The 21,930-nt window shown below is 38.5% G+C and overlaps 1 protein-coding gene across 1 annotated transcript in view; it reads right to left on the bottom strand.

Annotated features, from left to right (window-relative positions):
• LOC124993592 (protein NLRC5-like) overlaps nucleotides 1-21,930 on the bottom strand; it is a 128,006-nt gene that overhangs the window by 51,872 nt on the left and 54,204 nt on the right. The window contains 7 exon segments of the mRNA XM_047565461.1: nucleotides 7,711-7,878; nucleotides 11,123-11,290; nucleotides 14,114-14,281; nucleotides 15,261-15,428; nucleotides 15,660-15,827; nucleotides 18,199-18,366; nucleotides 21,382-21,518. Of these exon segments, the coding sequence (XP_047421417.1) occupies nucleotides 7,711-7,878; nucleotides 11,123-11,290; nucleotides 14,114-14,281; nucleotides 15,261-15,428; nucleotides 15,660-15,827; nucleotides 18,199-18,366; nucleotides 21,382-21,518 (1,145 nt within the window).

A 21,930-nucleotide genomic window follows, 5' to 3' on the forward strand; every position in this document is an offset into this window, starting at 1 on the left:
TAAATTATTTTACTTTATTTTAACGAGATGTGATTTTCATGCTGGACTTTGAATTTTTGGCTACTTTTAAACTAAGATTTATATGTCAGTGGCCATTATTAGTGTTCATAGTTTATATTTGAGAGGAAAATGCAACATAACCAATTTTCTGTTGTACATGGCACTTATACACAGCTAGTTTCTTTTACATTAGAATCACACTCAGATGCATGCAGGTGCGCACACACATGCCTTTATAGTTAGAACATGGATAGGAAAACAAGAAAGAAAAAAATTTCAGAGTAAGAAAAAAGCAAACACTCTATCAGAATCTTAACATTTTTTGTAAGTTTCCTAAATAGTAAGTGAACTAATTACATATCCAAAACAAAATCTGTTGAAAAATGTCATCCATGTTTCATAAGACAGAGAATAAAGGCATGCTGGAATTGAATTATTAGCTACATATATGTACACAGCTCTTGTAACATAAGTCCCAGTAAACAGCCACAAGTTGATACTTGGTTGATGACATTGGAATTTGCTCATGTTATTTTCCTGCTTTAGAGAATCGTTCATAGCTAAGACCTGAGAAGTTAGTTTACTGAAACCCCCCATGGTCAAAGTGAATGCTTCTTCTTTTGGGATCTTTGTTAAAGGATCCTAGTTCTTCCTCTTGTGAAACTGGGAGGGTCCATCTTTTCATTCCTATCTCAGTGATTTCAGGGAGTTTGGTCACAGCAAATAACAAGTATCTAAACCAATGTCCACAGTCCCGAAAATGTGATGGCCGAAGGCTAATATCCAGCTCAGTCAACTCCTTGAGGAACCACAGATTTTGGCAGAAGATGGCCCACCCCGCATCACAGATGCCATCATTATAGCTCAGGTCGAGCTTCTGCAGTTTGGTCAGATATCCCATTCGTATGACTGATGCTGCAAAACACAATCACCCCAAACACTAAAATACAAGAATACTTTCTACCCTTGGCTGTTTCCTATTTCCCATAACGCAGCATCTCTAAGATTAGTAATGACAGGATTAGTAGTTAGTAATAATTTGTTTTAACTAGTAGTTTTTATTCAGGCACCTGAACAAAATGTCCCCTGTGCATCTCATGTGCAGCTTGAAAATGGATTTTTTTTTTCCTTTTTCCAAATCTCAATCCAAAGAATTTCATTTTTGTCAAGTTCCAACTCTCTGCTTCCCTGGAGACCCAGCTGTCCTTCAGACTTAAATGAATAGAGTTATGTCTCATTGGCATTAACTAAGGACCACTTGTAAATAGTCTTCTTGCTGTTTAATACTATTTAGTTATTTACTGCTCATTCATTCTGTCACTCTTCATTCAATAATTATTTAACCAAGCACTTTCAATGTGCAAAACATACTTGGATAATTTTACTTTAGAGATCACTAGTACACAGGACAATTTTCCTCTTTGAATAGTACATGCTTTAAAGGCATTTAATAAATAGTAGATGCTTTAAAGGCATTTAATAAATAATAGTTAATGATAAAACTAAGAGATTACTTCTACAAGCAGAGGTAGGAGAAATACCCAAGGCAAATGGCACATGCTTCCCTCTTCAGCCAAACCCAGGGATGAGTCACAGAATCTTGGAGACGCAAGGGATCCTGGAGTCTCCCTATTCACCCTCCAGAGTAATCAGAAAGGAATCCCTTTGACAGGCTGTATGGGTGACCACCATGACTCCTCCTGAACCATCCTATCAAGTCCATTGTGAAGCCACTTTTAGCAGGAGGAAACCATTCTAGGGGCCCCTTCTGCTCCTAGTTACTTTCACCCACCAGTCCTTTTGGCCAGCTGGAAAACTCAGCTCCTCCTTCTCATGCCAGCCCCGCAGTGTTGGACAACAGTCAGGTCTGCCTCAAATTTTCCCATGAGGACTAACCACGCCCTGGTCTTTCAATCACTTCTCCCCCACCATGGATCCCAGACCCAGCAGTATGCTCCAACTCCACCTCTCTCGCGCGCCAACAGGGGGCGCCAGAGATCTCAGTCAACTGGACACAAGAGCGCTGTCTCTACGTGTCCGTTTCAGTGTCTTATGTCTTATCTTTCAATGTTACTGACGATATTCTCAAGATTCGACCAAGTGTTAATTAAAGACAACACTCATGCCTGCTTCCCCCTCTTTAGAAAAGTTTGTAGCAGGGTGTAGTGGTGTGTGCTTGTAGCCCAGGAGTTCAAGGCCAACCTAAGCAACAAAGCAATACTCATCTCAAAAAAAAAAAAAAAAAAAAAGTTGAATTATGAAAAATTTCAAACATACAACATTAGAGAGGAGAGTGTGGCTGCCCCGTACCTAGCATTCAGCTTCAACAATCTTCTTTCAAAAACTCATTTTTCTATACTTTTTGGATTTTCTATATGTGAGCACCCTATTTACAGTATTATATTTTAAGATTTTATATTCATTATATCCTTAAAGAGCTGGGTAGTGGAATTATGGGTCATGTAAATATTTGTTTTGGAGTCCACTCTGAAAAAACTATTTTTATTTATAAAAGAAATGAACATAAGGTACTAGTGATTAATGAATTCTTAATGTTTCTGTTAGAAATAAAGCAATATAAAAGTGGCAATGGCTAAAACCACACTTAATAATATTGTTACTAAAAATTGAAAGAAGAAAGAAATATCCCTGACAAAAGGTAAAAGTATAAATTTTATGTAAGGGAAAAAAAACTAGCAGCAAAAATTAAGAAAAATATACAGTGACTGAAAGTATGATTAATAAAATTTGAGGTCAACCTAAATAAAATGAATTGAAGAAACAAATTTTAATTATAAACTTTAAATAAAATAATTTAAGTATATTTAATCGTCTAGCTTGGTATAAAATCTCAGCAACTCAGAAGGCTGAGACAGGAGTATCACAAGTTCAAGGCTGGCCTCACAACTTTGTGAGACCCTGTCTCAAAATAAAAAATAAAAAAAGGACTGGGAATGTAGTTCAGTGGTAGAGCACACCTGGGTTTAATCCCCAGTACCAAAAAATATTATTAAAAATTAAAAGATGAAATAAAAAGGTTTAAGGATATAGCTCAGTGATAGAGCACCTCTGGGTTCAATCCCCAGTACCAAAAATAAATAAATATAAATAAACAAATATATATATATATATATAACTATACATAGGTAACAAATACACATATAACTCTATATATATAACAAATATATATATATAGTTATCTTTCTATATATTCTGAATTGGATACCATTAAAATATATATTTTAAAATATACTTTAAAATATATAAAATACTTTATAATATATTTAAATATATATTTAATAAAATATTTAATATATTTAAAATACTTTTTTTAATTCAGAAAAGTAATTAAATAAATGAAACCAAAAGCTGATTCTTTGTGAAGATTGGTAACATTGACAAACTTCTGTGGAACTCAGAAGTCTACAGAGGACACCCCCCAAAATTTTTTACCCTACTCTGCAGGACTGTGAATGTGATAGATTTTACTTCTACAAATAGGTTATGTGAAATGGCACAGGTAACATTAAGGGAGATTATCCAAGTGGTGCTAACCTAATCATACAGCACTCTGAAAAAAGGGTATTTTCTCCTGCTGAAGGCAGAGGAGGGAGAAAGTCATTCAAGAGCTTTGAGAGGTTTGAAGGATAAGAAGCTCTGAAACTGCTTTGCTGGCTTGAAAATGAGGGATCCAAGTACCGAGGAGTGTGGGCATCTTCTAGGAATTGAGAGCAGTCCCCAATAGAGATTTAATAAGAAAATGGGGACCTCAGTTCTAAAGCTACTAGATTCTGCCCACAAGAACATGCTTGAATGTGGATTCATTTCCTGGATCAGACTGGCACTTTGATTTTGGCCTTGTGGTATTTTGAACACAGAATACACAAGTTGTGCCTAACTTCTGACCTATGGAACTGAGAGTAAACAGATATTGTTTGAAGGCACAGATTAATTTGTTACATGGCAGTGGAAAATTATTATGTTTAGTTAGACTAGTCAAGGGAAAATAAGGATAGAAATATACATTTCAATATCAGCAATGAGGGAGGGTATATTGCAACAGTCATTAAAAGGATAATAAGGGAACAGCATTATTTCTATAAATTCAACAACCTAAGTGAAATGAAAGACACAAACTATCAAAACTTACTTCAGAAGATAATCTGAATATTATCTATCTATCTATTTTTGAAATTGAATTTGTAATTTAAAGCATTCCATGAGGAAAATTCCACCTTTAGCTGACTTCAGTGGGGATTTCTGTGAAACAATTGAGGAAGGAAATAATACCAATCCTATATAATATTCTTAGGAAATGAAAAGGGAAGCAAAATGTTCCAACTCATTGTATGAGGCTATTATTACCAATACCAAAGCCAAAGACATTACAAGAAAACTATTAGATCACTATCCCTCAAAGATAATGCACAAATATCCCCAACAGCATATTAGCAAATCAAACTCAACAATATGTTTAAAAAAATACATCACAACTAAATGGGGTTTACTCTGGAAATATAAGGCTGATTTACTATTTGAAAACCTGTTAATAGTATTTAAAATATTAACAGATTAAAGATGTAAAAACCAACACATGCTCATCTCAACAGATGCAGAAAAGCATTTGCCAAAATCCATCTTTAATCCACTATAGGGACACTTTATAAACTAGGATTCTTACCTGACAAAAGGCAGCTACAGAAAACTGACTGCTAACATTATATTTAATGGGTGAAAAGACTGAATTCTTTCCACCTAAGACTGAGAACAGAGCAAGGATGTCTGCTTTCATCTCATTCAACATCTACTGGAAATCTTAGGCTGAGAAATAACCAAGAAAAAGAAATAGAAGATACATAGAGTGGAAAAAAAATAAAACTCTCCTTCATCACAGATAACATGATTGTGGAAAATTCTACAAAATCTACCAAAAATTTTCTAGAAATAGATGAGTTCAGCAACATTACAGTATAAAATATCAGTATTCAAAAATCAATTGCATTTCTACACATTATCCATGATTAATTTGGATATAAAAATTAAATAGTACCCTTTGTAATCATACCATAAAATTAAATACTCAGGTATAAATTTAATAAAATATGTGCAGGATCTATACACCAAGCTATGAAACATCAATGAAACAATCCTAAACAGAGAGATGTACTATGTTCATGGATTGGAATATTCAGTATTGTTAAAAAAAGTCATCTCTCCCTGAATTGCTCTATATTCAGTGCAGTCCAAATCAAATTTCCAGGAGGATTAAAAAGTGATATTGACAACATGATGCCAAATTTATATGAAAATGCCAAGATACTAGAAAAACAAAAATACTTTTGAAAAAGAACAAAATCAGAAACTCATAGTGCCTGACTTTGAGACTTAATGTAAAATTTCAGTAATCAAGACAGTGTGTGATATTGGTAAAATAATATACACATAGATCAATGGAACAGAATAGAAAGGCCAGAAATAGACCCTCACAAATAGAGTCAATTGATTTTTTACAGAAGTACAAAGAAAAGTCAACAGAGAAAGGAGAGGTCATTCAATTAACAGTGTTCAAATAATTGGAAAGTCATATGAAAAAATGTTAATTTCTATTCATATCTCACGCCTCCTACAAAATTAACTCAAATGGATAACAGGTAAATCGTAAATATAAAACTTTCAGAGATACAGGAAAAATCCTTGAGAACTTTGTATTTTAAAAAAATTCTAAGTTGTAACATAGAAAGGGCTCTATCCAACAAATTAACAAAAATATAAATAGATTGACACCAAAATTGAAGGTTTGCTCTGCAAAAAAACAGTTAAAAAGAATAAAAAGACCAGTGGGCCAGATCAGAGAAAATACCTGCAAATGACATACTTGATAAAGGACTTAACATCCAGAAAATCAAGACAGCTCTCAACACAAATTAATAAGAAAACAAATGATCCCATTTTTTTAATTAGGCAAAATATTTAGGGCAGACACTTCACTAAAGAAGATGTACAGTTGACAAATAAGCACATAAAAAAGATTTGACCTCATCAATCATTAGGGAAATGCACACATAAATCACAATGTTTTGTCCCAATCTTAGAATGCAACTTTCTTCCAACTAGATTGAAATGTCAGGGAACAATTTGAGCATAATGCAAATTCCTTGTTTGTTTCGCACAATGACCTACAGGAAACACCAGGTAAACACATAAAACCACCCCAGCTGCACATGGGAATAAAATTGCACGCATGCACACACCTCAGGGGAACAACAATGCTCACTCAATCACATCTGGTGTTGAAACTTTCTATTTGACCTTAGGTAATCCTCCTTCCACAAGTGAACAGTCCACTTCCACAGGCAAACTTCAGGTCTATCCAAAGTACCATATTTACTGTAGTATTTAGGCATTTCTTAACCATTTTAACACAGAAAAAACTACTGACGTTTCTACTAGTTCCTATTTTTTTAAATGTGTCACTGATGAAGTGTTGAGTCCTGTGCATCTAACCATAAATCCTGGGTTATTACTGAGTGGTTTTTGCATAGCAGGTGATTTTTAGGTACAGGTGTCCTGTCATAGCAGAACTGGTGGTACACACTGAGAACACAGATACAGCTACCTCGTTTGCATGGGTGCTCATGGCTTCAGAGATCTGGAAGTTGGTGGCTGAATAGGATGGGGGTGTGGCGACAAAGAAAGATAGCAGATAGAGACTCTCTAATTCAGCATTTCCCAAGGGGAAGTGGACCTGTATAGTGATTTCAGGTAATATATTGCCTAGAGTCTCACAGTATAAAAGTTATTTAATTTCCCATCTGTCTTTCTAAATCGACATGGAGAAAGTGCCAGATTTGTTTATTTCTTTTTTATTTTTTTAGCAAAGAGAGAGAATGAATCTCCCCTCACAGTCTTCAGCAGGCAACGGTTTAATCTCTTTAAGAATTGATACATACATTTCGGTTAGAGTGAAAATTGGTTTCCTACTTCTTATATATTTTTGGTTTACTTTATTCATTTATTTATTTTGTACTGGAGATTAGGGGTGAGGGGAGCTCTATTACTGAGCTATATCCTCAGCCCTTTTTCCTTTTTTTTTTTTTAGGGTCCAACTTGCCCAGACTGACCTCCACAATCCTCCTGCCTCAGCCTCCTGAGTAGCTAGGAATACAGGCATGTGCCACCACGCCTGGCCAATTTCCCATTTAAATAAAAGCAAGGGTCAATTCAGAGGTAAAATTAAGTAGTAGTGCAAATACCACGTGGCTAGGGCAAACCTTGTGAAATGAAACGTAGATGAGGGCCGTGTGAACACAGAAGACTCAACGCATGGGAGAGGGGTGGAGCAGAAGCGGACAGGAACTCCCTCACCTATCTAGGGCCAGCTCCTCTTATGAAACACCTTCCACTGCCATTTGCTTTTATTTACTTTTTAATTTGTAGATGGACACAATACCTTTATTTTATTTATTTATTTTTATGTGGTGCTGAGGATCAAACCCAGGGCCTCACATGTGTGAGACAGGCGCTCTACCTCTGAGCCACAACCCCAAGCCTTGCCATTTGCTTTTAGAATTGTCCTTCATTTTAACCAGATCTCTCCTAAGCAGATGGAGGGGAAAGAAGAAGCCTTAGCCCCAGGCCTCACTGCCTCCCCCTCCTCCCCATCTCTGTGCTCTGCATGCCAAGACCGCCTTGGAATGATTTGATACATACCCAGGAATTCCACATCCTCTGTCACCAGGGAACAGCTGCTCAGCCTCAGCACGTGAAGAGATGTTGAAAGCTTTAGCGTTTCCAGAAGCAGCTTCAGGTTGCCACCAATACACTTATTCCAAGAAAGGCTGAATATTTCCAGAGCGGGGAGGTGAATAGAGGCTTCAACTAAAAGTGATAATGATGAGAACAATTTAGATATAGTAAGCCTTGAATTTGAGAAACATAGGCCAGGGCAACATATGAATATACCCGGGGTTGAGAAAGTTGTAGAGATAGTTTTCTCCTGCCTGAAATTCATGGTGTCGATTTATATGGATGACTTTTAGTTTGGAAAATATTGGAAACTTCAGAAAAGTAAAACTTGATTAAATGGAATTCACTATTGACTGGGGTTTTTCTTTCCTTTTCTTCATATTTAGGAAGGAGAAAGAGGCAAAATATTTGGAGAACTAGTCAGGATTTTCAGAGCATGCCCTGGTTGGTTACATGTTCCACTGTACAGTCACTGCTGAAAGTCAGAGATGGGGCTAAGCCTCCTGAAGACTCTGGAACAAGAAGATATATTTGTGTTTACTTCACTGCAATTACTGAGGCAAGGAAAAGAACCCATGTATTCTGCAAAGTTTTTAAAGAAAATGGAAAGATTTTCCGGTTTATTCTCAGTTGACCCCAAAGTTAAAATTAACCAGAATAACTTATTCCCAAGCATAGTAATTAAACATATTTTAAGTATTCTGTTTTCTTTCTAAATAATATGGCTAGGTGCCATGATGCATGCCTGTAATCCCAGTGACTAGTGAGGCTTAGGCAGGAGGATCACAAGATGGAGGCCAACCTCAGCAATTCATTGAGACCCCAAACAATTTACTGAGATCCTGTCTCAAAATAAAAAAATTAAAAGGACTTGGGATGTAATTCAGTTGTAAAGTGCCCTGAGTTCAATCCCCAGTATTGAAATAAAAGAATAAAGAAAAATACGTGTTCAAGAGAAAATATCTATTCTTTTGTAATAGTTTATAAGAAAATATCTCACCCATAATGCAGAGATGTACAATAAAGAAGAATCAAACTTTTCTTATAAAAGCAAGGTAGAGTACTACTTGGGAGGCTGAGGCAGGAGGAGCAAAAATTTGAGGCCAGTTGGGACAACTTAGCAAGACCATCTCAAAGTCAAAAGTAAAAAAGGCTGGGGGTGCAGCTCAGTGGTAGAGTGTGTGTGCAAGTCCCTGGGATCAATCCCCAGTACCACAAAATAAGTAAATGAATAAGTAAAAAGTGATATAAAGTATCACCTAAGACACTACAAGAAAGACACTGGGTTATTTTAACTGGGCAGTGATCAAAACAATTTGCTTTGAAAATAAAATTTATAGACTCTTTCCTCACAATAAACATCAACAACTGACATTTATTGAGCATTTACTAAGCTTTCCTAAGAACTTTACATGCATCAACCCACTTAATTCTGACAACCTTGTGAGGTATGTACTATTATTTCATTTTATATTTTATAGATGAGGAAACTGGAACATGGAGAAATAGTAAGCACCTGAGGTCACACAGGCCTTAAAAGTCAGAGTCAGGATTTGATTTCAGGCAGACTGAATTCCAGGTGCTTTGGAGCCAGGAAATGTACCAAACACTCCTCACACACAGAATAATTCTAATCAATTTTAGGGAGCTCACAGGCTCCCTCAAGCTTACCTATGGACTCTCTATGACACCAATAAAGAATGCCAGATCTGGTAGCAACATAACCTGGGATTTCTCCCTATCCAGATACATGGCAAAGAGATGAAAAATTACAGTTGGGAGCAGTAATGACAATAACCAGGTCTACATGGATGAACACATAGAAAGGAAGTCAAGAGTATCCTTAGAGTTCTTAGAATTTGGGGTTAGTAATATGCATTTATTTTTATTAATAGAATGCATTTATTCCATTAATATAGCTCTTGTCCAGTCCACAGTACAATTGATTTGATTTTTAATGAAGTGTCAACTGGCACAGCACTTGAAAGAGGATCAGAGAGGAGGACTCTGTTTTCATCACTACCCAGGAAGTACCCAGATCCAATGGTTTTAGTCATGTGCACGTGTGCAAAAAAGAGGTAACATAGCCAGGCCTGAGACTCCTACCCCAGGAAGGTCTGCTACTGACCATGCCCTCTGCTGGCATCTGGGAGCTTGGAATTGGGGAATGCTATCCCCACTCTCTAACTGATAAGGGTAGTTTACTGTGCCTAACCAGTTTGTACTTACAATAAGATTTGTGCTGGACACCAGCTTTCCTTCTGTGAGTCTGGAATTTTGGAATGTGCCAGGCAGAGGAGGCCTATATGATTGAGCCTCAATAAAAAGTCCAGGCAAACTCCACTGGGAGATTATATCTCACACATGTCATCATAACTCACTGCTGGAGGAACTAAGTGTGCCTTGATTAGCTCCATTAAGAAGGACTCTTAGAAGCTTGTGCTTGGTTTCCTCTGGACTGTCCCGTGTACCTTTCCCTTTGTTGGTTTTGCTTTGTGCCCTTTCACTGTAGTAAATCTTGGCCATGAGTGCAACTATATGCTGGGACCTGAGTCATCCTAATGAATCGCTGAACCTGGAGGTGCTGTTGGGGACCTGCAGCACCATGACACAAAGTGCTGGTTGCCCAGGTGGTATATTCTGAAAAATGCTACAAAGTCATTTGCCTCAAAATAGCTCCTTCTACTTGCTGACCATACTCTTGCCCCAGAATGGGCAGAAATTTTAGATCCAGTAGATCCTTGATCTCGGCTAGTATACCCATGAACTTGAGGTATATCCAGATTCCTGAGAAGCACAGCAAGAACTGTGGAGATCTGCATGCTGTGATGCACGCCCACAATCTCAGCAACATGGGAGGCTGAGGCAAGAGGATTGCAAGTTCATGGACAGCTGGGTAACTTAGCAAAACCCTGTCTCCTAATAAAAAATATAAAGGGTTTGGGGATGTAGCTCAGTGGTAGAGCACCCCTGGGTTCAATCCTCAGTACCAAAAAAAAAAAGAACTGTGGGGAAGTGAACTTGGCAGTCTGCTAGACTCACACCTTCCATCAATGCATAGCAGTCTCAATTCAGATTGACACCTCTGCAAAACTGTAAGTTATCATATGTGTAGACCCTCCAGAGTTGGTCATATACAAGGGTAAATTTAAAATGTTAAATCTGCAAGTTCAGAATAATTCATTTGGTCTTGAGAAGATCACTTGTAAGAGGACATAGTTCCTAAAAAGACAAGTAAACTATAGTCATAAACTTCATGACTTATGTGTACCTCATGTAGCCTGAGCTTTGGAATGGGATTTGTGTGTAGAGAAAGAGTGGGCCTCCCTCCCACGTGATTGCATGGTGCCTACAGGGATCTGGGCAATTCTCTCACCAAGAGCTGTGAAAGTCTCACTTTCCAAAGCACAGTTGTTTATGAGCAACGACTTCAATGTGGGTAAAAATCGGAGCCTGCTGAGTAGGTTCTCAGAAGAGCTGCCCATCTTTTTGTTAACCGATAAGTCCAGTTCTTGAAGATTTGAGAGCAAAGGGATAACCTGGGCTGTTAAAATACCAACAGTGACACGTTTTAGGCACCATCTCACAGACAGCCATCTGGTGTTGGATTGTCACAATCCCCTTAACTGAACAGTCACCAACTCTCCCCAGCGTGACCCAGCCCTTTATACACCTTCCAAACAACCTTCTTCCCAGGGAGTCGCTCAGGTTTTTCTACTTCCAAGCTTCTCCCCAGACCAGAAGTTAAGAACAAAGACTTTGGAGACAAGAAAGAACTGGGTTCTGATCCTGAATCCGCTACTACAGAGCTGTGTGATTTGGAAAAAGTTACCCACTCTGAACCTTCGTTTTCTCAACCATAAAATACCTACTTCACAGGATCATTACAAAGATAGGACTTGGTCTATGTAAAACACTTGGTACAGTACCTGGCACATAATAACAGTCTTTTCTTAGAATGTAAGCACCATGCCAGGTGTGGTGGCACATGCCTATAATACTGAGACTGGGAGACTGAGGCAGGAGAATCACAAGTCTGAGGCCAGCCTCAGCAACTTAGGTGAGGCCCTAAGCAACTTGGCAAGCCCTGTCTCAAAATGAAAAATAAAGAGGATTGAAGAGGTGAATCAGTAATAAAACACCCCTGGCACAAAAAAAAAAAAAAAAAAAAAAAAAAAAAAAAAAAAAAGGTGGGGGAGGGTGGATATAAGTACCAGGAAGCAGGAAGGCAGTGAAACCAAGCAATTGGAACAGGCACCTGTCAATAACAGCACGAGAGTGGGGTCCTGTTACCCCTAGTTCATTATCCTTGTGCTGCATTTCCTGCCTCCAGGCCTTTGCCCCAGCTCTACCAAGATAGGAAACGCAGTATCCTGGGATCTCCATGGGGCTAGGTCACCTCAGAGCTTTCCAGGGCCACCCAATCTAAAGTAAACCCCCAATTTTATTTGACAGCACCCACTGTTGCATGATATTTTCTTGTTTAGTATTTGTTTTCTGTCTCCCTCACTGAAGGAAAGTTCTACGTATGGGGGACTACCTCAACCCCAGAGTGGGGTCAATACCCAGAACATCAGAGGTGCAAAAGCTTGTGGGAGGGAGGAAGTAAAGGAAGGGGAGGCAAGCCAGGCAGGGAGTTTCCACCCCAACAGGGGTAACCACTTCCCCCTCTTCCAGCCCCACCAGCATCTTGAATCTCCCCATGTAATTCAGACGGGTATGGTTTTGTTCCTGCCCCTACCATACTGAAGCTCTTTGACTCTCTGAGTTTTCTGTAGTCCATGGAATGGTGCCTCACACAATTAAAAGATTAATCAACAGTTATTGGCTAAATGATCTATAGTTCCATTTTTTGGAGTTATCTGCAACAATCAGATAAATGAATGTTCAATGATTTAGCATCATAAAGTATAAAGCAGTTTTAGTCTTTAAAAATTTAAGCAGGAGGAGAACAATGCCATTTGGTATAGTTATTATATAATAGGTTTCTGAGGTCGTTCACCTGTATCAGCGGTTGTGACCTGGATAAGGAAGGATTATCCCTCAGTTATACTGGTGGTGGCCGTGGAGATACTTTAATCCTTCTCATATACACATTCTTTAAGAAGATAAGATGTGATACTCATGTTATTTGGTTGTACCAAGGGAATCCAGTGGCCTGAAAACTCACACATTTCTCTTTAAGTGTGACTCTCAGGCTCTGATAAGTTAAGGGGAATGGTAACACCACATACTGTTCCATGCAGCATTCAAACGCAATTTTCTTTTTTTACTCTAAAATCTTCATAAAAACCTTGAACTTTTCTCATTTTCCCAAATCAAGGGATAAGGACCTGAGAAATAATTTAGCAGTTCTATAAGATAGATGCTAGACATCTATCTTTTACTCTTTTTCTTCCCAAGTTGTATTAAAATTTTTTTAAATTATATGTATTCATGATTGCCACTCATCCATTCATTTATTCATATATTCAACACACATATATTGGGTGCCAACTATATGCAGGTGCCTATGCTTGAGCAATGTGCAGGTACTAAATGAGACCCACATTCTGACCCCAGAGTTGCCCATGATCTGGAGAGAACAAGAGCAAAAGCCCCCAGGCTGGTGTGTCTGGAGGTCAGGAAGGGCATTGTGACCAGGATGGAGTGAATGAGGAGAATGGGTAGAGAACTCAGGGCCTGAGTGATGGAGGAACAGGGAGACTATTCAGCTTTTACAATTATCTAGACATGAGATGGCAGAGGCCTGAGCTAGGGTAGTAGAGGTCTATACGGTAAGCCATGCTCAGATTCCAGATATGTGCTCAAGGTTTATTGGGACCATGGATCAAAATAAAACCCTTAATCTCACAGCTATGCTTGCTCTGTTTGCTATGGGAAATTGCATTCACATACTACATGTTGCAAAGACAGACCCATGTTTGTAGTAGGGAAATAAGTGAATCTATCTTAAGTTGTTTTGTTTACCCATCAAGTACCACTACCTGGCTCTTTTTCTGTAGTTTCACTTATTGTCTAAGTGGCTTGATTTTACTGGGCAAATTTGAATATCATTTTGGCATTCTCTTTTTGCACCTATTTCTAATCTGCTTTGTGACACTAAAAGATTCATAGCTAAACAGAAACAAATTCAAAATTTTCTCAGAATGCCAAATCTATCATTTACAGTCAGCAGAGGAGGAATCTAGACTCATAACATTTACTGAGCATTCAGTACATGCCAAACACTGGGTTGGGACATTCTCAGAACTTTGATAATTTGATCCTTCTGATAACTTCATAAAAAGTAAATTTAAGTGTACATCTCCAAGTTTCCAAGTATATGCTGAAGTTCCAAAATCTCTTCTTTGCATCGAATACTTACTCAGTGATGCTATGTCATCCACTGTTAGTGAGCACTGGTGAAGATCTAGGACTTCCAGGTGCTTTAGCATGACCAACAGGGCTGATGTATCTTCAAAACCTCCACCCAGTTCCTTATTGCAGGAAAGATCTAATTTCCTCAGCTCACCCAAATATCTAAAAGCAGCATCTAAAAAGTGAGTCAAAATGGCATTTTGATATATTTCAAGGTGGTAGGAAGGTATGTGACAAGGAAGGCGGAAGCCCTGCAGGAAGAGAGACTGAGTGAGCACGCTGTGTTGTCGAAAACCAAAAGAAGGAATAACGGTACACTTCCCGCCAGCTGGTTCTGTGTGGACCTGACATGATCCCACACACACGCTCCCTGATGTCTGCATGGACTGCCGGGGGTTCTGACCTGAGTCCCGTGGCTACCCTTGAATATGCCCCCAACTGTTGAGCATTGGAGTTTACGTAGACTTTTGGACTTAGCAAGTTGCCAGGGAGAAGAATATTACAGGCTCTGTGAGCCAGAGAGAAAAACACAGTGTCATGTCCCATGACCTGGAGACTTTACACAGGGTAATGTTTTAACCATGGACACCATCGAAGCCATTATTATTATTTTTAAAAAAATATTTTTAGTTGTAGATGGATACAATGCCTTTGTTTTATTCATTTATTTTTATGTGGTGTTGAGGATCAATCCCAGTGCCTCACACATGCTAGGCAAGTGCTGTGCCCCTGAGTTACAGCCCCAGCCCTGAAGCCATTATTTTTATCTGTATCAATTCCTTCCTATACTGAGCATAAAATAACGCTGAAGTTTTCAAACAGAAAACCTGTCAGCTTTAGTATCACAAAACCTTTCACTTTTCCTACTATCTCATACCTAAAATATCCTGCCTTTTTCAGAGTCAGCCATTTCAAAAGCTTGTTTTTGTAATCATGAAAGTATATGTTCACTGTAAACTATTTAGAAAATAACTACAAAAAACAGAAAGAAAATAACTACAACATAAAGAATATTAAAATTATCCATAAATTTATTCCCCAATTTATCCACTGCTTACATTTTATTTCCTAAGAGCTTTTAAATATATATATTTGTAAGGCTTCTATAATTATAGTATATAATTTTATATTTTATATATATGTTGTTAACTCACCCAATATTTTGACACTCTTTTGTGATAATCCACATGAATGTAACTTCAATACTTTCAGAGTTGAGATACTTTGTAATCCCTGAGCAATACTGTTTAGACCACCACCAATGTTTCTGTTGATGGAAAGATCAAGTACTTCAAGACTTTGCAGCTTGGGTAGCAACTGACCTGGAAGAAAAGAAAATCCAAACAAGAAGAGCAACATTGTAAAAATGTGGCAGGCCAAAGTCCAGGACAAAGAGAGAGAATGCAGCTTCCTAAGACCTAAGGATAGAGTGAGTCCCGCTTAAAATACAGGTAAGAGAAGTCCAGCAAACGTAGATTTGCAATCTACCAATTATGGGCATCTTCCCATTTTTTTTTTTTTTTCTGGGAAAAACTCTTCCAAATTCCACTTACCTAGAAATGCCCCATCTTCTGATGTGAGGGCACAATCCACTAACTCAAGCACTTGTATCTTACTCCCCTTTTGGAACTTCTGAAGAATCAGAGGCAAGTTTCCTCCCACTTTACTATTCCAGGACAAATTTAGCTCTTCAAGTTCAGGAATCTTTTCAAATGCTTCTCCTGTTACAAAACGGTCAGAAAATTCAGTTGATCATACACAGAAAAGCAAGAAATTCATTTCAAAATCAGTACAACCATTATTTCTGGCGTATGGAAACTGGGCCAGGTTCACTCTACCCATTGAGCTATATAACCCCAGCCCCTCTTCAAATTCTGAAGCCAAGATTGGAAGCAAAAAAAAAAAAAAATTTGTTGTAAACAAACAAACAAACAAAAATCCACCTATCAATAGGATGGTTCTACTGGTTTGTTTTTGTGGAAGTAAATATCTGCACCAGTCCATCTGCTTGATCTCATCAGTCCTCTCTGGGATCGTTTGGGGTAGAAGTGAGGCAAAGCAGTGAACTGGTTACCATGGGGTAAAGCTCACCTCAACATCAAGAATATCATATGCAGCTGAACCAGTCACTACAGAGAGGAGCTAATAATAGAACACCAGGTACTAGCAGCTACGACAGCCACACAGCCTCTGAGGGTAGAGAAGTGCAGTGAAGGAGGGGTGAAACTCGACCATTTCCTGTCTGAAGTCATTTCACACAGAACAGTATCTGGAGACTCGAATGGAGGCCGGGCAAGACCAGGGGAAATTACTGGAGAGATTAACCTTAGGAAGGATTTTTACTGCCTTAGGAATAGAACACATGCAAAAGTACTTCCTCAATGCTCAGTATCAATCTTTACACCAATAAGTTAAGGTTGTGGAAAGCTGCCTGTATCCAGAAGCCTCCTTCCACTGTCTGCAAGTGGGCTGGAACTTTCCATGGGTTAAGGTTTGGGGAGTCCAGGAGTCCCATGTTGAAATGCATATTCTCCATTAGTTATAAGATCTTAACCAGGAATGAACAAGTGTCATTTGTGGGTCATTGCCAGTCAACCTGAGGTGATTTTCTACAGCTCCACAGTATCCCCAGGATCTAAGAGAAAGAGTGATGATTGATTAGTTACGTCTGCAATGGACATGATACTGGAGACCATTTGCCATCCAGCACTAAGCAATTGTAAGAAAGGTAACAGTTTTTAAATGTCTCCTAATTTATGTTATCATATCAGTAAACCATTTATTCTCCCTATACCCCAACCTGCCATTAAGGTTAAGTGAGAAGGACAGAGTATGGATGATAAATAAGCTCTCCTTGATGGGAGAGGATTTGAGAGTTCTTCCAGAGAGAACAGCTCTGTGACAAGGAGAAGGTCACAAAGCTTCAGTGACAAGGGTGCTGAGTCTCTCCCAGACCAGGTAAGTGTGGAATGGATCTCAGGGCAGAAATTCCACTTCCTGGATTCCTAAGATGAAGCATCATGAAGAAGCTCAGGTAAATCATAGAAAATAAAGAAAGCAAACTGTCTTTTCACACATGATTAATGGTGTGTTAAATTTGAGACTCTGCTACATAATAACCAGCTGCTAACTGATCGGCTATATTGATCGTGTAAACCCCCAGAGAGGTAATTTGAATGAGAGAATAGGGAAAAAAAGAACTAATCAGTTACTGAGCACTACTATATCCTAGGCATGTAGTAGGCACTCTCCAGAAATTAATTAGTTCTCCCATAATTTTTTGAGGCAGATTTATGAGATTAAAAAAAGACTAAATTTCAGAAAGGTCAAATAACTTGTTAAATTATTATGTTTACAAAGTTAGTTAAAAATCAGAGCTATGATTTGTCAACTCCAGGATGTTTATTGTTTCTCTTCTGCCATGGGAAGCATGACCAGGGACATCAGGAGCCTCCGCTTACCGTGGACTAACCACAGAAGACAGTTGGCATACACTGTGTTAACAGAACTCTTTAAAGAGGTGTAAACGATTAAAATAAGAAACTTCAGACTAAAAAAGAATAAAAAGCATTCATGATATCTAACAAGTCAGCAAGCATTTTAGCAAAAAGTTGGGTAAGTAGTATGACTTCATACAGATTTTATCCTATGTTCAGTACATCAACTAATTAATTCATTTGAGGTTCTAGTTCTAGTTAAACCATCATTTTTAGTTAAAATCTTGTTTTGATAATTTTTTTTAAATGGGGATAGGAAACTAGGAGAGGTATTATTCTGGAATTTGAAAGGAACTTAAGTATTATCTACTTCTCTCTTTTATAGATGAGATAACTGAGACCCAGAGCAAGCTAGAGCTACAATAGCCTTACTTAAACTCTGAGAAAATGGGTATCTGGTCAGCCTTGCTCCACAAAGCTTAGCACAACACTAAGTACAGGGTCACAGAGCTCTTCAGCAGTTGTACAAACACCCAACACAGCATTGCAATATGTAGTGCCCTTGACCATGATCACTGGGGCAAACTGTAACACAGCTTGTTTACCCTTGAGGGTTTGAGGTGTAAAGGTGCTTCCAGGAAAGCATTCATCATACCCAGGGCTCGAACGTCCTCAGTGGTAAGTCTGCAACCAGCCAACCTCAGGACTTTTAACTTGTTGGTGACCTGCATTTGTTGAGTGATTGAGGGGAGGTTCCCACCTACAAAATCATTCCAGGAAATATCCAGTTCTTCCAAGTCTGGGAAAAAAGGCAGCAAAGCAACTAGAAGTAAACAGAAGAAAATTCAGATTTGTATATGTAATTTGTAATTTGTAGTAAACAGAATTTAAATCATATGTGCACAGGATCTAGTTTTGCACTGTAAGAGGCTGGGGGAGATTGACTTTCAGCAAAACAGAGATCTCTCAAGCTATGCAATTGGAGAATTTATGGCATTAAAATTTCCCTATTTCTTGGGATGCTTTCTATCTCTGCTAAATAACTGTACTCTGAAAATATGGTGATGTCTCCACAAGATTCTTTAGAACTTCCTTTATTGTGGTTGAACCCAATAGCAGTAATGATAATTTTACTGCTGCTGCTATCACTGTAACTGTGCTGTGTATTCTAGTCCCTTTATTTTGCAAAACCCCCTGACATCCATTATCCATCACCCTATTGCATCCTCAAGCTGAAGGACTAGGGAATGCTCTAATAGCCAGGACTACTGAAATTGGCTGTGCCTGTTATCTTTTCTTTTTTATCTTGATTACATGGCCAACACCACTTTATACTTAAATGCACCAAGAAGTGGAGGTTTGCACAGGCTTAGAGCTTGATTGGAGCCTTCTCCGTATCTCTGCCACTGCTCATTAAAAGTGAATTTATTTTCTGTGGAAAAGATTCTCAAAAGGCATCTATCTCCTGAACCAACAAAACTTGAGAATGGAAATGCCAGAGTAGAAGAGATAAAGCATCTCTGCTTGCTTGCTTTTCAATCTCTGCCCTGAATGTCAAAATGGTGGTAGCGTCAGAAGTGCCTGTCGTACTTCTGTAGTTACAGTCACAGGGATCCCAGGCCTTCCAAAATTCTGAAACCATGTGACAAATAAGAAGCTTTCTTTCTACTAACATGCAAAACACTTTAGCAATTGTATCTTATTCACCATGATCAAAACATTATATTATGTTTTGATTTAATATATATTTAATATATAATTATATATTATAATATTTAATATCAATATTAAACTCTTGAATACATTAGGGCAAAAAAAAGGAAAAGAAAAAAACTCATGCTTTTTTTTAAGATTTGTCCTTTCTTTTATATATATAGCTTTATTTTATTTTTATTTATTTTTATTTTTACAGACTGCATTTTGTTTCATTGTACACAAATGGGGTACAACTTTTCATTTCTATGGTTGTACATGATGTAGATTCACACCATTCAAGTAATCATACATGTACATAGGGTAAGGATGTTTATTTATTTTTTTAATGTGGCGCTGAGGATCGAACCCAGTGCCTCACACATGGTAGACAAGTGCTCTATCATTGAGCGACAACCCCAGCCCCAACCACGTGCTTTTTTTAACAACAAACATTGAATTAGCAGTGATATGTCCCACAACCTTTCACTCCAATTTTGTTTTTAATGAAGGAAATCAAGCCTCCTTCCTGTTAGTTATCTCATTAAGAAAATGCAATATCCGTTCACAAAATATAGGCCAGAGGCCAAACTTCAGCTTGCATGAGAATCCCCTGTGAGGCTTGTTAAAATACAGAGTCTGGGGCCTAATCTGAGAGGTTGATTCCTTAGGTTTGAGTTAGACTCTGATGACTGAATTTCCATGTCCTCTGCAAGTGGATTCTGACACAAGCATGAAGAACCACAGGTTTACAGTACCCTCTTAAGAGACCTGTCCCGAAAGTTAAATAGAATAGTGCCACGATCTGAATGTTCACAGGCCCCCAAGATGCATACGTTGATAATCCCCAGCTTAATAGTACTGAGTGGCTGGGCCTTCAGGAGGTGATTAAGTCATGAAGGGGGGCGCCCTCATGCATGGGGTTAATGCCCTTATAAAAGACACTCAAGTGAGTTTTTTTGTCCTTTCTACCATGTGAAAACATTAGAAGGCAACATCTATGAAGCCTTGATCTTGGACTTCCCAGGCTCCAGAACGGTGAGAAGTAGGTTTTTGTTGTTTATGAATTACCCAGCCTGCAGTATTCTGTTAGAGCAGCCCCAATGGACCCCTTACTCAAAACAGATTCTGTTCAACACCTCTCTGTTGGCAGACACATACAATCTACATCAAGGATTGTTTTAAGGTATCCGAGAAAAAGAGAGTTAAAAAAAAATGGTGGTGTGGGGAAGGAGGGCCTTTCACAACCAAGCCACTGCTGAGGTGTATCCAAATGGCAGGAATATGGGTGTTTATAAAACGGCATAAGCAATAATTGCCCAGAGTTATACTTTTCATTCCACGATAATGAGCAGCATGCTACTCCTTTAAATTTCCAGCAAGACTCAGTTTTATGGATGAGTTTTATGAGTTTATTATCATCTGCAAGAACAGATGTATTTCAAGGAGCAAGAGGTAATTACTAGGTAGGTAAATTTGCTTAGGAAAAAACAAACAAATCAAGCTCCTAAACTCAGCTCAAATTTCTGAAGACTGAAGAAGGGTTGAAGAAGGGTCACTTAATTTTTTTTCCCCAGTATTCAGGATTGAATTGAGGGGCTTTCTATCACTGAGCTACATTCCCAGTCCTGTTTGTTTGTTTATTTATTTATTTATTTATTTATTTATTTATTTATTTATACAGAGCAGGAATTGAGCCCAGAAGTATTAACCCCAGTCCTTTTAAAAACTTTTCATTTTGACACAGGGTCTTGCAAAGTTGCTTAGGACCTTGCTAAGTTGCTGAGGCTGGCTTTGAATTTGTCATCCTCCTGCCTCAGCCTCCTGAGCCGCTGGGATTATGGGAATGTGCCACCATGCCCAGCTCAGCCTTTTTTATTTTGAGACAGGGTCTCACTAAATTGATGAGGCTATCCTCAAATTTACGATCCTCTTGCCTCAGCCTCTCAAGCAGCTGGAATGACTGGCGTGTGCCACTGAATTAACCTTATAAATAAATAAACAGTATTACAGCAGCTCTTTTTGAGATTATCTAGGACTGCTCAGCAAATTTTGGCTTACCAGAAGAGTCACTGAAAATGTTTTGCCTGCTCATCTCAACATAAAAGCCCTGTATTCCTCTGTATAAGGTCAGCTATATACAGACCCATTTTCCTCACATCTGCGGTTGTTAGTCCACAGCTATTCAAATCCAGATGCTTGTTGGCGGTCTTTTTGCCCAGCATCTGCAGGAACTGATCATTTTTCTCCATCCTGGATCCCAATTCCATTTCTGAACTGAGAGTTTTATCTATATAAAAATAGAGGAAAATTGGTTGTTAATGACAGATAATATTAAAGAGCCTTAATGATCTATAAGATGGTGAAAAGAAACCCTGCTAACAACCCTGAACCATTCATTCCTTGTGAAACCTCACCTCAGAGAGGAGGCATTTATCTGGCATGAAACTTGACCCTGTTCCTGCTGCCAGGTGCTCAGACACCAAGCACTTCAGGAGCCTGAGTCACTCAGTAGTTTTCTTCCTGACATTCCCTGGTCTTATCAGTGTAAAGACAGAATTGAATTCCTGGGCAACTGAGCCCAGCCTTTGAGATGCTTGCTGCTTCTAAAGCGCACATACCTTTGGCGAATACAACAGACAGGCAGGAAGCTCAGATATTTGCCTCCCCAAACTAAAACAGGTGAAGGAGGAGA

Source organism: Sciurus carolinensis, chromosome 9 (genome assembly GCF_902686445.1).
Source record: "Sciurus carolinensis chromosome 9, mSciCar1.2, whole genome shotgun sequence".
NCBI classification, from domain to species: Eukaryota; Metazoa; Chordata; class Mammalia; order Rodentia; family Sciuridae; genus Sciurus; species Sciurus carolinensis.